General features: G+C 44.8%; 1 protein-coding gene across 2 annotated transcripts in view; it reads right to left on the bottom strand.

Moving 5' to 3' along the window:
* Positions 1–16,002: 16,002 nt before the first annotated feature.
* Positions 16,003–18,380, bottom strand: part of LOC147727410 (prostaglandin reductase 1-like) — a 437,573-nt gene continuing 435,195 nt past the window's right edge. For both annotated transcript variants that reach the window (XM_086961489.1, XM_086961490.1), the window contains one exon: positions 16,003–16,626. In XM_086961489.1, the coding sequence (XP_086817615.1) occupies positions 16,516–16,626 (111 nt within the window). In that variant the 3' untranslated portion in view covers positions 16,003–16,515. The remainder of the gene's footprint in view (positions 16,627–18,380) is intronic.

Genomic DNA, 18,380 nt, shown 5'->3' with positions numbered 1-18,380 from the left:
AGCAACGCATTCAAGAGATCACGCACTAACTCTCCGTGCATAATGTGTACTCCATGCGAAGTCAAAAACCCACGCTCTCTCCAGAGTAGGCCAAAGTCATGCGCTACTCTGAAGGCGTACCGGCTGTCTGTGTAGATATTCACACATAAGCCAGCACTCAATTCACAGGCTCTTGTCAAAGCTATTAACTCCGCTGCTTGGGCCGATTTCTGTGGTATTCGTGCTGTTTCTACCACTGTCTTAAGTGTCGTGATCGCATATGCTGCAGAAGTTGTGCCATCTGGCAGCCTTAAACACGATCCATCAACCCACAGTTCCCCATCCACATCTGGAAGTGGCGTATCCTGTAAGTCGACACGACCCTTTGTTTGTTCTTCAGTCAGGAAAACACAATCATGGTGTTCTTCCTCCTGGCCCTTGGCAACCGGATACGGCAATAAAGTAGCAGGGTTCAGGGTAGCACATCTCTTTAGTGTGATGTGTGGCGCCAAAAGTGTAAGCTCATATCCTGTTAAACGTGCACTCGTGAGATACTGGGTTTTCGTTTGGTTTAACAGAGCGTCTACCGCATGGGGAACTAACACCATCAGTTTGTGTGACAAAACTATTCCCTCACTCTGCCGTATAGCTACTGCTGTTGCTGCAACTGCTCGGAAACACCCAGGTAATCCTCGTGCTACAGGATCAAGAATGGCCGAAAAGTATGCACAGGGCCTCTGCTTATCCCCGTGTGTCTGCACTAACACCGACAATGCACACCCATCTTTCTCGTACACATACAACGTGAAGATCTTCGTGTAATCTGGTGTACCTAACACTGGTACAGAACAAAGGGCTTGTCTCAATTGTTCGAAAGCATTCTGACATTCATCTGTCCACTCAAGGGGCATTGGTGTAGTTTTGGACAATAACGCTAACAAAGGCTTTATAATGTGCGAAAACTCCATTATCCACTGTCTACAGAAGGACGTTAATCCTATAAAGGCACGCACATCTCTCTGAGTACGGGGGACTGGTGTGTCTAAAATTACTTGAATTCGATCAGATGTTAATGCACGTCCCTCCTTAGACAAAAGATGACCGAGGTAGGTCACCTTTGGTCTACAATATTGTAACTTTTTCCTAGAAACTTTGTGATTGTTCTGAGCAAGAAAGGAGAGCAAAGCAAGAGTACTCTCCTCACACTGCGCATATGTGTCTGCAGCCAGTAAAAGATCGTCCACGTACTGGATAAGAGCTACTCCAGACCGCAATTCAAAAGAATCAAGCTGTCTTTTTAAAGCCTGGCTATAAATGCTAGGACTTTCTGTATAACCTTGAGGAACACGACAAAATCTATACGATTTATTATTCAACGTGAAGCCAAATAGATATCTGCTGTCGGGATGGATTGGAATGGAAAAGAAGGCATTGTTAAAGTCAATAACAGAAAAGGTAGTGGCAGTGGGGGGGACCAAAGTAAGTAAGGTGGTGATATCAGACACCACCGGGTACTGGGGCACTACGATTTTGTTTACTTCTCTCAAATCAATAATAAATCGATAGACTTTGTCGTCAGTATCTTTCTTTAAAATCGGAAGAATCGGGCTGTTACAAACATTGTAGGGAACTTCCTCCACAACTCCTGCAATAATCAAATCCTGGACAATGTGCGTCAGGGCAATTTCACCTTCCCTAGATATCTTATACTGGGGTACACGTGGCAAAGACACTCCCTCCTTAACAGTTATTCGAATAGGCGGGATGAGCATCTGTCCCACATCCGTATCTGATGTCGCCCATAACGTGTGTGGGAGAGAGGCTAGCGCTTCAATTTCCTGCATGGTACATAGTCTTCCTGCGTCAGGATAATTGTCATTCAAAATAACCCGCACTCCCTCAGGAGCGCAGCGTATTGTTGCTCGAAAATATTTAAGCAAATCTATGCCCATAATATTGTCAGGGGTATGAGGCGACAATAAGAATGGGCACAGACCAAAGAATTTATCAATGCAAAATGCAAGAGGTTGTGACAGTGGGCTTGGAGAGGGTGTGCCATCGAACCCTATACATGTAATCGTTTCGCCAGACAGGGGAGCCCTTGGAACCAAGTTTTTAGACAAAGAACTACGAGTAGCTCCTGTGTCAACTAAAAGCTGATCAGTAGAACCCAAAACGCCCGCTGATACATATGGACCTCTTTGATCTACTGGCACTTCAACCGATTCCACACCCCATCCTACGCAATCCAATGCATGCACATAATCCTGACTCTCCACGTTCTCACCCTCCGATATCTGGTACTGATTCCGTCGATCAAAAGTATTACGTTCATTCTGGCCACGACCCCTCACCTCAAACCTACCACGATCACCTGCTCCACCTCTCGCCCCTGAATAACTATTCCGTGTCCTTCCACCTCCTCGACCACGCTGACTACGTTGCTCACGAAGCACCAGACAATCTTCAGCCCAATGCCCAAACTCTTTACAATATGCACATTGGTCCTCAGCAATGTCGGTACGACCATACGACGTATTACCCCCTCCTCGCCTGCCTCTATCATTCCCTCTAGATTGCGCACCACGAACCTGTGCCAACATCACCTTCGTCTTTAACTCCTTCGCTTTCTTATCAGTACTTTCTTTAGCCTCTAATTCCTGCCGCTCATAATACTGAGCCATAGTTAACAAAGACGCAGGGGTCGCCGTGGTCCAGGAACTTTCACTAGTTTTCAATGGCTTTGCAATCTCCGGTAGATGATTAGCCACATACTTGTCGACAAACAGATGCCTACCCGTATCATCCGTTAATAATTGCCCACTGTAATCATGAAACGCTTCTTCAAAACGTGAGAAGAAATCAGATACCGACTCATCCTGTTTCTGTTTGCAAGAGGCTAACATAGTCCAATCAATTTTTTTAGGGGGAACAAGCGTTTTTAATTTGTTCAGAATAGCTGTTGGGAGATCTAGAATTAACTGGCAAGGCTTACACGCTGGTTCCCTATCTAAATCAGCTTGACCTATAGTTTTCCAATCCGCTCCCAAAATCGTTTGGTCATCAAACTTACGAATTGCTCTCCACATATCAGGGGGGAGTATTAATCCAAAGAAAAGATCTATATCAACTAGTGTCATAACACAGGAAGAAATAGCCCCCTCCACTCCTTCATAGAAAGCTGCCGGATTTTTACGGGGGTCGGGCAAAGCGTTTTTCAATGCCATAACATCCGCTCTATTCCAAGGCGTATACACCCAATTATATATAAAATACCCTTTTGCATCCCCAGACAATTTATCGTCACTGGTACCTTGCCCTTTAGGGGGAACATACAAAGGTGCAGCTTCACGCATGGGCATAACATGAACTTTAGAACTCTTATCTGCTCCAAACATAGAACACTGTTTGGATGAGGCACGTCCGCTGCTTTTCGTGCTTCCCGCAATCTGGACGCCTCATCCCGTAGCTGGACCAACCGTTGGAAAAACCCATCCGCATCTGTAATAACAAATAAACCTTTACGCATATTCTCACGATGAACTGATATGTCCTTAAGTTCTAAATCATCTGAATTCTTACGAAATCGTTCTACAACTTCATCTCCAAAAGCACTTAAGAAATACAACTGTTCTCGCTCTGACCATTTATTCCTTTCAATATTAATCTCTGACATAGTTATTTTATTCAAATTAAGCTTTCGAGCAAAACTGCGCAACTCCGCAGCTTCACTAGCAGTTAACCTCTTACTCTTACTCCCTCGATCATCGTCGCCCGAGTCCTCGTCCGGAGCCGTAGGCAAAACATACGGAGGCGGGCACCGATCTAATAATGAAAAATCATCAACTTCATTAGTAAGGACAGGGTAAAGCGGACGCCGAATAGGAAATTGACCGCTCGTTTGCAAATTACGTTCCCGTGCCTCCCTCTCTTTCTTTTCCTGCAACTCCTTCTCCTCCAGCTGTAAAGCCTTATCTCGAGCAGCCTTGCGCTGCTCTTTTTCCACCAAGGCAATCTCACGCTTCATTCGTTCACGCACTGCTTTCTCCCACATTCGTACACAATCAAACATATCTTGTCTAGACCTGCGCTGAAACAAACATTGCTCCACAAACTGAACCTTTCGTAAATCAAACAACCCATGTAGTGGCCATTGCAACTCGGGATCAGACTTAGTGTATTTATTTCATAATTTACTGTACAATATAGGGGGAAGGACACATTTAATATACATTTCACGATTGGGTGTCCCCTCTGGGGGAGCCGGCTGGGATTCGTTTAATCGATATGTGGTACCATTCCCAAGACAGCACATTCCTCGGAGTGTGCTTAAAACAGGCATGTTCAAAAAGTATCACGAAAACGTGATACCGCAAAAATGGCACTTACTATACTTCACACAAAATGTGCCGCTCAAAACACAAACAAAGTTAGAGAAACATCTCTACATGCCTGCCTATGTGAAGTGCACTGCACATATAGTACAAATCATAGAACCAAATGTTAGCTAACTCAAAACATATTCATAGAACCACAGTAAGCGTTCGCAGACTACCTTACCAATCACAAGCTTACCAAAATCTCAGATATCCAGGTTCCAACTGCCAAGGTCTTTAATCGAATCAGCCAAACCGGCACTGTACGACAACTCAGACGAGCAGGATCTCAGTCGGGGACCGGCGCCACCTGGAAGGTCAGATCAGAAGGAAAGGAAGAAAACACCGTGGGTGCCAAGACTCGGGTCACTCAGTGGCAGCGCACGCGTCCATGGCGAATTTCCAATCCTTCGTCACGACCTCTCCTTCGGGCATCCGAGTCGCCGATGAGTCCCTTCGTGGTTGCCAATTTGTGGTATTGGGTTCTCCAGGCCTACATACTCCGCAGAATACCCTCTACACCATAAGAACTGTTGGCACGGAAACTAGAAAATGCAAAAGACAAGTTTATTAAGACCCCATGGGGTGGTGGTACATTCCTACAGCACCCTTCGGTAATGCAAGAAGTATCACACCGAACATCGGTGCAAGTCCTTCTTTTATACAGTTTTACAGACATTAAAAGGTAGGCGGTACACAGTTACAGAGTTTTAGGTACATATATGGTCATTTTTGGAACACAGCCAACTCATGGGAGGGGCTACAACACCACTGGTCAGTTTGGCGGAACATTCCTAAGTGATGACTGGTCAGTCTAAACTGCGCATGTGCGGGCTTGACCATTACTAAAAATAGCCTGTTGCTGGGCAAACTCGAGTGGTCAGTGGTACAGAGGAAGGACAAAGGGCATGCTGACCACGAGGCAACGCATTCTCTAAAATGGCCGCCGTTACATACAAAATGGCGTTTAACAACTATAGTCAAGTTAAGGGAGTCACACTCCACCAAACACTTGTCTTGACACACATATTTACTCTAACAAACACAACTGTACACCACCAAATAAATGACATCACACACACAAAGTCAAATCATGACAAAAGCTTGCACTGCTGAATCTGTGTGTGGTGAGATGAACGTTTTCACCCATTTATGTGTGTGTGCTAGCTGCCGCCGGTGCCATTATTGAGATCTGTAAACCCTTTGATAGTGCACAACAACTCCAGGGTCTCTTTACTAGACTCTGAACTGTCCCATGATAGCATTTTGTTCAGTACTTAAAATTCGCATATTACACTTATATAAACTTTCAAAAACAAAGCATTCCTTTAACAACATTAACTTTTTTTCCTTCTGTGTTTGAGCTATTTATTGCTTTCATGGTCCTTCCGTATATCTTCCATCCCTAATTTTTTCTCCCATTTTGTTTTAATCTTTCTCTTCCTTCTATAACTCCACTTCTGCCTTCCGGTCGTTTTTATGCCCTTCTTTCACTTCCCTTCCTTACTTTCATTCTAATTTTTCATTATTTACACGTTTTTTTACAATGATATGCAATTGTTTATGAGTTTCACAGTTATGCATGCTTGCACTTATTGAAAAACAGTCCTGTGCGGTCAGTTCCATGGTTTGTGAATAGCACACTGCTGCATTATTTACGTGGCAAATATTTGAAATGCCCTGCTCCTGCACAGGCTCTTGGAGTTGGAGCTGGATCCAGGCTTGGCTCAGGCTCAACTCTCCCTGTTATTTTGTTGCCTCACTCATCTGGCAAACTGTACTAGTGACAAGAAGCCGTCCTAGTTTCATGTTGCCTTTCCTTGCCTGCAGTAGCTGGGAGACTGATTAAGCTAGATAGATTATTAACCCCTTCACTGCGGCGGCAATTCCGCCGCAGTGCTAAGGGGGCGGGGCGGAAATGCGGCGGGCGCATGCTGGTGACGGAACCGCTCCGTCACCAGTGTCGGTTGCGCTGTGCTTATGACGGAGCGGTTCCGTCATGGCCCCGCCCGCTCAATAGAACGCTCAGCGCAGGCACGGATTCGCGCCGCGCATGAGCGTCGGACGGGCCATGACGGAACCGCTCCGTCATCAGCACAGCGCCACCGCGGCTGATGACGGAGCGGTTCCGTCATCTGCAGGGGAGGGGTTAAACTGGAATAAATACAGCAGCTCGCCTCACCAACTGCACAACGTCAAAATAAACCATCAGCAGATTGGTAGAGTGGCATGATGCAGGAGGGATGCTGCCCACGGTCACGGCTGCCCGTTCGAACACCAGAGTTACAGATAGGGTCATAAGGCTGTGTCACAAAGTGTGAACTTGGAGGGCTCGGCACCGGAAACAATCGGAGAGTTGCCGCCCCCTGACCCATTAAACTCTGCTGTGTTCTGTAGAAAAGAGTTGTCACAATCACATGAGCAGCTGGTAAACAGCCTCACACTAGAACAGCTGCTCTTCACTTTTATTTATCAGCACCCAGCTCTGCCCGAAATGTACCCTGTCTGTTTGGCGACCCATTTGTTGTGACAGCCAAGTCACGTGAGGCTGTGCCGCGGCCGGACTGAGAGTGAGACTCGATTGATGCATGCAGCCCCCAGGCTGCGGCTCAGTGGCTGCCAAGTCAGACTCTCAAACAATAAATTAGTTTGCACTGCTTCAGTAGTGTGCAGCAGGTGGAGGTCAGATAGCTCACAGTTTGTCCCCTGCATGCTGCCAGCAGCGCACCAGGCTCATACTGCTTCACCTAATGGAGCACAGCTTTGATTACCCTGGTAGCACTTATCAATCAGACACCTGCTGAGACACTACGCATATGCATGACAATGTATTCCAGTGCAGTAATGCGGATTACCACACTGAAATGCGCTAATGTTACCCCTGATGCGTGATACTTGGCAGGCCTGAGGGAACTAATGGATGAAGTATTACATATTTTTAACATGAGGACGCCACACTATCAAGGGCTATAATTAGTGGCTGATTGAATTGTGACAAAGGTATGTCAATACCATGGTTGGCTTACGTGAAAAGCTCTTTTGATGAGGCTGGTCTATCATATGCTTTTTCTGATACCACCACACATGTATCCATTAATAAAAGACAAGTTTCATCAATGTTATTAGCACAATCGCGTGATAAAAGGGCTTTGGAGGAGTCTAGGAAAGCAATGATTGGAAAAAATCTGTCCATAAATACTGAGGTTACATCAGGTAGCTACATATGGAAACCAAGGAGGACCTGGGAGCAATCTCTATTATATAGATTCAGGGAATACGCAGTAAAACACCTACTTTGCTTTCCAATAGGGTATCAGACCAACTTAGATGTGATTGCATGCCCACGTTGTAATAGTGTTTCTTCATCTATGATTCACTTCTTCTTTTTCTGTGAATTTTACTTGTTATACACGAAAAGCTTCTTGGCTCCATTCCACCCCCGAACCAAAACCGCACTCTAACAACCTTTGCGCCTGGAACCCAATCACCACCGAAGACACCATCCGCCTGATGAACTCCATCCACTCAGGTTCGCCAACCGACCCATGTCCCCACCACATTTTCAACAAAGCAGACTCCATCATCGCACCCCACCTCCGCGATGTCATCAACTGTTCCTTCAACTCCGCTACCTTCCCGGAAAGCTGGAAACATGCCAAACTCAGCGCTCTTCTGAAGAAACCCACAGCAGACCCCACTGAACTTAAGAACTACCGCCTCATCTCGCTCCTCCCATTCCCTGCCAAAGTCATTGAGAAAGCCGTCAAAAGCCAGCTCGCCGCCTTCCTTGAATCCAACAAATCCCTCGACCCCTCACAGTCCGGCTTCCGAGCCAAACACAGCACCGAAACCGCCCTCATCGCAGCAACAGACGACATTCGAACACTACTGGACAACAGAGAAGCAGTTGCCCTCATCCAACTCGACCTCTCCGCAGCCTTCGACACAGTCTGTCATAGCACCCTCATACAACGCCTCAGCAACGTCAGAATACAAGGAAAAGCATTGGACTGGATCATCTCGTTCCTCGCCGGAAGAACCCAGAGAGTCCGCCTCCCCCCTTTTAGATCAGAGGCCACTGAAGTCATCTGCGGCGTGCCACGAGGATCTTCACTCAGTCCCACCCTCTTCAACATATACATGAGTCCCCTCGCATCCATCGCGCGCCAACACAACCTCAACATTATCTCCTACGCAGACGACACCCAGCTGATCCTCTCCCTCACCAAAGACCCAAACACCGCCAAAACCAACCTACACGAAGGGATGAAAGAAGTAGCCGAGTGGATGAAGAACAGCCGATTAAAGCTGAACTCGGACAAAACGGAAGTCCTCATCTTAGGTTCATCCCCCTCTGCCTGGGACGACTCATGGTGGCCACCGGCCCTGGGAACCGCACCCATACCAACGGACCACGCACGTAACCTAGGCTTCATCCTGGACTCCTCCCTCTCGATGACCAGACAAGTCAACGCCGTCTCCTCATCATGCTTCAACATCCTACGCATGCTCAGAAAAATCTTCCGTTGGATCCCCACCGAAACCAGAAAGACGGTCACCCACGCACTGGTCACTAGCCGACTGGATTACGGAAACACCCTTTACGCCTGAACCACAGCCAAACTACAGAAAAAACTTCAACGCATCCAAAACGCATCAGCCAGACTCATATTGGACATCCCTCGTCAAGCTCACATTTCCGGTCACCTGAAAGATCTCCACTGGCTCCCCGTCAACAAGAGAATAACATTCCGTCTCCTCACCCACGCACACAAAGCCCTCTACGACCTAGGACCCGAATGCCTCAACACGCGACTGTCCTTCTACACCCCCACCCGCCAACTGCGATCATCCAATCAAGCCCTAGCCGCAATTCCGCGCATCCACAGATGCACCATGGGGGGAAGATCCTTCTCCTACTTAGCGGCCAAGACCTGGAATTCTCTCCCCACCCACCTCTGCCTTACTCAGAACCACCTCTCCTTCAGAAAGCAACTAAAAACTTGGATATTCGATAAGTAAAAAAAAAAAAAACTCGCCTCCCCAAGCGCCTTGAAACCCTCTGGGTGAGTAGTGCGCTATATAAATTTCTGAACTTGAACTTGATCACGCAGAACTATATACTTTATTTAAAACATGTAACACTGCTATTGCCTGTAGGTATTATGATGTAATAATTTAAGTATATTATTCATTTCTACATATAGAGTTTTCAACACTTGGTCCTGTGAAAGGTATCATCGTAATATTTAAAAATTATAAATTCCTTTGAATGTTTTATTTCCCTTTTACTCTTCTGGTTAGACTGTTAAATAACTTGACATGAATTGCTCGGAACATGAGAGTAATACCAGGTAAGTATATCCATAAACAGACTGGACCACAAAGTAGGTTTCTGTTTCTAGGTTTAATAAGCCTGTGTTGCTACATCCAAATTATTATGACCAGTCATCAGGTAAGAGTATAGCGATATGGTATTCTGTTTTTAATTGTTAGATTTTAAATAGCAATATATTAACTGCATTGTTTTATTGTGCACTTTTATGGTTTTTCATGCATAAACCAAATAAAGATTTGTAATAATAAAATAATTTTTAATATTTTAACTCCTTGGTTTGAATCATTGTATGCTTATTCATAAGATGAAATGTCTTGCTGTAATTTTACTGTGTACTTTCATGGCAGTAGGATGTAACAGACAATTAGGATACATTTGGTCCAGTAATTTTAGAGCACCTAACAATAGTGCATACCATAATGGGAAATCTGTTTGTATATCAGACATTTGCTATGAAATTGATGCTTTGATTGTTTTATCTGATCTTACTTAATTGATTGTGGAGATGTTTCACTGGCATGAGACCTAGGATCCTGAAAACCTCTGATTGGTATGGATGCTATCCCATCCCGAATATTTCAACAACATGGCACACCATTTTAAACCACTTCTGTACTCTTTAAAAGTTTATGTTGTTAATGCTTTTTGGTTCAGAGGAAGCCAGCATATATAGGACCTTGATGCTTATTTATGTGATATTACATTTGTGTATTGCAAAATCCATAATTTTAAACATGTATTTATTTGTACTTTGCACTTTGTAGTCATTCAACCAAAATAAAGTATTATTATTGGAGACTTGAAAACTGTGTTAGCTCTAATGTGTTGGGTTCAGTCTGATTTCCGATCATTAAGTAGGTCCTGGGTGGCTGGAGGAGGGAAACAGTGGGAAGAAACAAGCGGAAAGATGATAAATAAAGGTCAGAAAAGGTCAAAATAAAGGTAAAAAATGAGCAGAAAGAGACAAAATAATAGGCAGAACTAGCAGAGAGGCAAAAATAGAGGGCAGAAAACAGCAGAAAGCTAGCAGTAAGCAGGCAGAAAAGAAGTCACAAAGCGAGCAGAGGAGGCACAAACCTAAGACGGCAGAGGGTAGCGGACTGCACCCCTACGTAGTACCACGCATCAGGTGTTAAAACCAATGCATTTCAGGGTGGTGGTCTGCATCATTGCACTGAAATGCAAAGTCACTTGTATATATAGTGTCTCCTTAGCTGTCAAGCGGATTGCACTAACTAGCATCACCGTGTGTCTGAGCAAGCTAGTAGCACCGCGCTGTCCCCTCTGTTTGCGGCACCCTCTGGGGCTGGCTCAGCTGAGCACACTCTGGCTACAATGTTACCCATTCACCAACACCATAGCATTCAGCCCTTACGTCAAGAGAGTCAGTCTGATTTTGCCCAATGGTTACTGCTGATACAACGAGGACAGTCACGCATGTCACATAGACACCTATAGGTAGGCCACCCACGGCATGTGAGCAGTTCACAGTTTAAGTTAACTTTTAAACAGTGCAGCCAGCTCCCACCCCTGCTCTCAACGCATTGTGGTGCGCGCCATACAGATATTCATTATCTGGGTAACAGTTCCTGTCTTGGTAGACACCCCTGCCCTGAGTTCAAACATTTATGACCCACAACAGACACATTCTGCCTTGCCTGCATTCTACTCTCTCTTCCCCTTAACAAACGCGGAAGACCGCAGGTTACCATGTGCCTCACACGCTACAGCCCCAAGGACCCGGGAAGTGAGACCAGAGCCGAGGAACACATGCAAGGGCAGGGGGAGGCACTGTTCCTGCAGTAGAGAAGATGGCAGCTCCTGTCGTGGGAGTTCAAATACCTGCAACCCAGCTGCTTTAGGACCTTCCTGCCTGGGTGCTGGAATGGTTCTGCTGCATAATGGAATGCCTGTCACACAGCAGCTGGATGTTCTTTGGTGAGAACACTCATTCTGTGTCCCCCATACCTGTGCCTCTTATCCGTCCTACACGTTACCACCCACTTCACCTCTTATATCCCCTCTATCCCATAAACCTTATGCCTCCCTGCAACTAAAACTTTGTTTCTCAGGTCCATGTATGAGTAGGGTATCCAGCCCTTGGGTTCTATGCATCCTGGTACTTGTAGTCCTTGTCATCCCATAACACTAAATGAAAATATCTGGACTGGATGCACTTAGCAGTGGAACGCATGGTCCTGGTAAACTCAAGAACCCTCTGAAAGGGAGGTCATTTTCACGCCAGTGCTGGACAGCTTGTAGGCCCCAAATGCTGCACAAATGCATACTCTGGGATTGGAATCATTTTTAGAGTATGATCAAAGTTCTTAGCTGAGCAGATATTAATCAATATTCAAGTCCTATTAGTCAATGTTCGAGTCCAATATTTGTCTTAGAAAATACAAGTATCACTGGTTGACTAGTAATTGTCGCCCGTTTAGGACGCCAGCTGCCGACTGTGTGAATCTGATAGCGTACACGCGGGACTTTGTAGGTAAGCTGCCCGGTTTGCTGTACACTTGGGTGTTGTACTTAGTAACGGAAAGACAATACATAGGCTTATGCGTGCTTCTTTAATATTTCCAGATAGAAGATAACCCGTCATGTACTCGTGATAAGAACAGTAACTTTAGAACTTTGGATAACGTCAGCACCAGTACGGGTGAGTTTAACAGGCATATCCGAGTTTGCACTATTATACTTTATCGTTTTTTGGACGCTACAGACTATAATTAAGAAAATTATGTTATTGCCTTCTAGAAAATATATTACTATTATATACAATTACTGACGAACTTGGAGACTATCAAACTAATATACTATTTCTTTACGATTTTGGAGACAACTCCTCTTACAGTGAGGTGAGCCACTATTTATTGTTTAATATATCTTTTTACTTAACCGGGGTTTACTTGCTGTTTACTTTTGTTTTTGGCTAAACCAGGTCTTATTATATAATAGCGCCAGGATTTGCTATATAATAATGCGGTTGGCTTTGGTTTGATACAAGTGGTTTCTGTGTATATAAGCGAAACGTTATTGTGAAGCAGGATTAACTTGTTAGCCTTCATGAATATAAGGACAATGTTGACAAATAACGGTATATTTGAGATAAATGAGGAATATTTAATTGTATAATAGGGCTATTTATTACTGCTTTGCTCAACTAGGTTCTAATGCATAACAGTGCTGCATATTCCCGTTGTGCATAACCAGGATTTGCTATATAATAATGCTGTTGACTATTGGTTTGACACAAGTGGTTTCTGTGTATATAAGCGAAACGTTATTGTGAAGTATGACTAACTGGATAGCCTCCATGAATATAGGGACATCGTTGACAAATAACGGGATACTTGAGATAAATGAGAAGGAAATGAGGAGTGTCCTCTCTCGTTCTAGGGTGTAATTCCTGGCTATACCTTTGGAGGTCTGAACCACAGGAATGATATTATTTTCTTTGGTAAAGAGAATTTTATACTACTATATCTTTCATCCTTGGGACTTTTGGGTCTCTACTTGTGACTATTTCTTCACACCAGGGCAAGCATTTTCATATGCAGGTGATTTTCTACTTGACATAACATGAGTCACAATGGGAACTTTAATGATGACTTCATATATGGTTTTGTCCTTCTCGCCACTATAACTTTACTTTGAATATTGTTTTATATGCTAGAGATATTAAGTAATTTCATCTTCTTGGCTTGCAGCCCTGAAGAAGTCGTATGGCATGACATTAATGCCCGACGAAACACGTGTTGGCTGTGGCTTTGCTTTTGTTTGAAGAAAACGAACTGAAATAATTTACAATGATGCTTTGACAACAGACCCTGGTGTGGTTAATCTGAAGAACATACCGCTGTGGACACAAAGCAGGACAATTACTAGTCAACCAGTGATACTTGTATTTTCTAAGACAAATATTGGACTCGAACATTGACTAATAGGACTTGAATATTGATTAATATCTGCTCAGCTAAGAACTTTGATCATGTTTTAACTGGGGGGGATCCCTGGTGTTTGTAAGGAAGTAAGGTGACCTTCCTTTACTTAGCTTTGTAACAGAAATCCTGTACAGAAAATATTTTACAGAAGCCATAATTTTTGTTGAGCGCCTGACTATTACCTGGTCATCGTATCATTTGTGTGTGTTTCATTTTTAGAGTAGCCTGGTTCTGCCTTCAATGTTACATCACTGAAGTCACAGGGACTGTGGAAACTCCAAGCTCCGGAGTCCGTCCATAATAAATTCATAATTTTATTTACTTTTTGTGAATACGCAGTCTCTCAGTCTCCTGAGGCTTTCCCGGTGTTGCAGCCACGCTCCGAGTACATGAGACCTAGTCAGTCTGTCAGCCTGTCATGTCTAGTAATTATCATAAGTTATTAGCAGGCTGAGGCAGCTGACATCAGCATGCTGGGGCTTCTCTCGCACCCTGTTTCAGTTTGGTTACAGTCAGGTCCCACGTGGAGAGCCTGGACAGACACTCTGTGAATTGTCTGTTAATGCCTTTCCATTTCTGCTTATTTGAAACAGTTATAAGATCTTCTTAGAGTTTCTCATAGTTTATATGGGTGTAATTTCTGATATTTATATGTTTCCCTCGTCTTCATTACCTGATTTTTGTAAGCAAGAAAGTGTCACTCATAGTAATTGGAGAGGATGTAGCCTGGGGAACTGCTTTCGAGTCTCTGCAATGACGCTCAACATCCTGTGATTCTGGGCAAACCACTTAATCTCCCTGTGCCTAACAAAAATTAATGTAATACAACTGGTTCTCATGTAAACCTCTCTGATACCTTTGGGTTAAGTTTGCGCTATATAAAACGTCGAAAAAGAAAAAAAAATAGTTGTTGAATGTCGTTCATAATTACACTGGAATTATGAAAATGTCACACATAAGCAATCTTAAACCTTGGCAGCTATGGGACTGTGGGCAAGCTGTACAGGAGAACTGTCACAGGTGAAGCTAGCATGTTGACCTGTAAGGCTAATCAAATTTGACAGATTCCTGCTTATTCTTTTAAAATAGAGATTGGTGTTTACTTTCCTTTCCCTGGTTGAAAAGAGAGAGGATTTTGTCAAGTGAACCATGGGAGAAACGTGCTGGGGTACAGGGAGTGGGGAAATGATGTAGGATGTAAAATGCATTCTCACACACAGCATTTAAATACCTGTAGCTGAACTGTAGAAGTATTACAAAATATATCAGCGTTTAGGAAAGCTCACAAGGCACTTTATTTTGTAATTCTGAATTGTGATGGAAAAAAGACTTTAATAGAATTAAAGCAAATCAATACACTTTTCTTGGTTATGCGCAAATGATAAATATTCGCAGAAACATGATTTCCACATATTATAATTTCTGCACAATTTAGTTTTACCAGTAAAACTGTATGTCTATGCAATTTAGAATCTATTTCAATGGAAAATGTGCTGTCTGTAAATGACAGTGCACTACTTCTCCAGGCTTTAGTAATATATTTGTCACAGTATGCTCCAAGATGCACTACATTCTACATTCTGCAGTCGTACCACTCTCCTGATGAATGGGCGTGGCTCATTTGTTACAGATGTTCTTTGTGTGATGCTTGGATTTTTCATAATTTCCTTGACTGCTTCAGCGATGTAATATTGATAGCAGCAGCCCCAATCTGAAAATTGTTCCAGCACTACTGGGTGTAGGTGTTGCTTACCCCCCCCCCCCCCCCCCCCTTCAGTGGCTCTTTATAAACCAATAGTGGGTATCTCTTTGGGCATCAACCTCAGTCACCAACAAGATGAGCCTGCAGTACCCAGAGGGTAGGTCATGTACTCTGAGGTACTACTCCAAAAGCTTGCTAAGTAAAGATGTCTTCATCATGCAAATATTCCATGGGGCTACTCACAGTGCTGAGTGGGCTGCTTCCGGGCCCTTCTTGTGGAATAGTCTTCCATATTGGATGGGAATTGCTAAGTATGTTGCATAGATCTAGCCACAACACATTCAGTTGAAGTCCATCATTTGTTTCTTTGATGTGCACATAACCCTTACTCGAGGTGTCCTGGAGGTGGCCCTTAAGTAGAGTGAACATGGAAAATGAAGGCACATCAGTAAAATTAAGTACAGATAAAGAGCCCAGAGCTTCCCAACGTCCATCATTTTGTTGTTTAATTAGGAAGAAAAAAGGAAAAGCTTTAAAACGGGTCATAGACCAGTAGTGCAAAAGTACTCTTATGAGCCAAAGAGCACCATCTGAGGCCTCGTCTTTGTAACAGCATTGCTAGTCTATCAGTTTACTTCATTGCAGACAGTGGGAGGAATATTTACTTTTCAATCATCTTTATTGAATTTATTTTGCAATACAAGAAGTTAATTAAAGCAACAATGGTGGACGCAACTAGCAATACTCAACCCCCATCATTCAATCCCAGCCCCACACTGGTCCATTGAAATGGTCAGCAGGGATGTTCATTATTCATCAGCTGTCCAGGACTCCAGTGATCCAGATCGAGGGATCAAAGAAGGTTCCATCAGTCAAGAAGGTTCCATCAGTCCCAGTGTGGCCACAGGGTTTGCGGGCATCATGTCGTGCTTCTGTTGTCTTTGTTCAAGTATGACAGGACAGGAGGTCATATTTTAATAAAGAGTTCAGATTGGAGGATTATTATGCTACTTTTTTGTGATGAAGAGAAGTGTGTATCACCATTAGAATATCTTCCGGCACCTTTGGAATTAATAACATTAATTTCAATTAAAACGTTTGTGTTACACAGTGAGAAAGATGCATTATTTGCTTCCACGTGCGCACTAAAATGACCCTGGTGTGCCGTCTCTTTTATGCTGTTATGATTGCCTTTCCTGTATTTTCTCCTTTTAGCATTCCCATGAAGGCCGCGGGCATGTTTTCAAAGCCTTTAGTGATGTGTTCATGGTATTTCAGCTTTCCCTGCGCAAAGACAAAAAAGCACATGGTGTTATCCCAACACTGGCTCCAAGGCACCAATTTCATCAACATCGCTTTAACCCCACCTGCTGCGTCACACACACACACACACGCACACACACACACCCACCCACACACACACACACACACATCGAAAATGCTTAAACCTTCCTAAATCATGACCCATCGTGGTTGCCCAATCGTGTGCCATATTGCTTGGTTTTATCTCACATCAACTTGAACAGGTTCTTAATATTAATTCCTTTAATGTTTCTATCTCTTCCATAAAATGACAGTCTTCTGTAATTCCTTCCTCACGAATTATTATGGCACCCTCTACCACTACCACATTTCTCCCATGGTATTTCTTCCCTTGAAACTAAACAGATATTTTCCAGTGATCTATTCTGTTTCAGAACCACTTACTCCTGTCTACTGTTTGCAATTTTTTATCCGCTTTGGCCATACATTTTTTCAACATTATACGCATTTGCAAGATACTTGGGCATAGTTTATCATTAAATACTACAGTAAGGGGTACGCCATGTAAGCCAGGAGGCCTCATCTGTTGGCAGCCATATTGAAATTCGGTCTAATTCCATGATCTGGGGGCGTGGCCAAGTTGTAGGACGGCTGAGACATGTGTTTGAGTCTCTCCGCTCTCCACCACCAGGCCTGGCAGTTTATCGTTATAAAATGCAGAGGTGGAGACTGCAATAAACCCCCACGGCCCTGATGAAGCACTGGAGGGGCCCAGGGACTGTGTGAGCGGAGCTGCTGTACCTTATCTGCCTTTCCACACATGAGCGGAGATGTGGCCTGTGTGCCGAGCCAGAGGCCCAGGTGTCCGGGATGAAGAAACAGGCTGCGGCGTGCCCTTCCGGCAACAAAGGCTGACCGAGCTTTTGCTTTACAGGCGAGTCAGCTGGCATGGGGCCAGGCCTGTGTGGATCGACGCCTGGATCAAAGAAGTAGGCACCAGCGCGGACCTGGCCGCAGTCAGCGCGGGCCTACTGACTTTGGTGCCAGGCGAGTGGAAGAAGAGGCATGGAGGCATGGAGCGCGGGCCCCTGTGGAGAGCTGGAGTCGCCGACTGAAGTGCTGGGCCCGGTGATGTGACGCCACTGGCCTTAGCCCTGGGAGGGCAACGGTGTTGACGGCAGGAGGAGACACACTGCAGCACCGGAGAGTGGTGGCGGGGCCAAGACAAACCCCTCAGTGGCGTGGATTGCTCGGACTCCAGATCCCCGACGGACCGTCTGGACTGAGAGGCCTGTCCCATGCTGAGCTGGGGCTAGAAGGAAGAGTGCAGCAGTGACGCGAGGGAGGCTGTCGCCAGCATAGACTCCTCATTCCCGATGTCAGGTGAGAGGGAGACGGAGTGTAGCGGGCGGGCCCCTGATGGAATCAATACCGCTGCCTGCTGATCGGTCCCCCAGCGGTGAGTTCAGGAGACCTGGAACAGGCCCCTTGGAAGGCAATGACAATGGCTGCAGGAGGACGCACAAGGCCATAGTAGAGGATCCAAGTGTGACAGTGGGGCCCTTAGCGAAGACGAAGAGAGTCTCAGAGTGGGGGTCTGATCTGTCTTCCACAGGCCCAGTGACTGTTGGCGTATCAGTGCTCCAGTGGCTCAGCGCTAGCCCACTGGTAATGGGGCAAAGTTCATACATATCACCTCTGTGGCCGAGCACTACCCTCTATGGACTTGTTTCCCAACCCAGGGGGCAATATATTACGTGCAAGCTGGAAACTGC

This window comes from Lissotriton vulgaris, chromosome 3_1, assembly GCF_964263255.1.
Source record: "Lissotriton vulgaris chromosome 3_1, aLisVul1.2, whole genome shotgun sequence".
Classification (NCBI taxonomy): Eukaryota; Metazoa; Chordata; class Amphibia; order Caudata; family Salamandridae; genus Lissotriton; species Lissotriton vulgaris.
The sequence above is the reverse complement of the archived record's forward strand: the minus strand, read 5'-3'. Positions and strand labels throughout refer to the sequence as shown.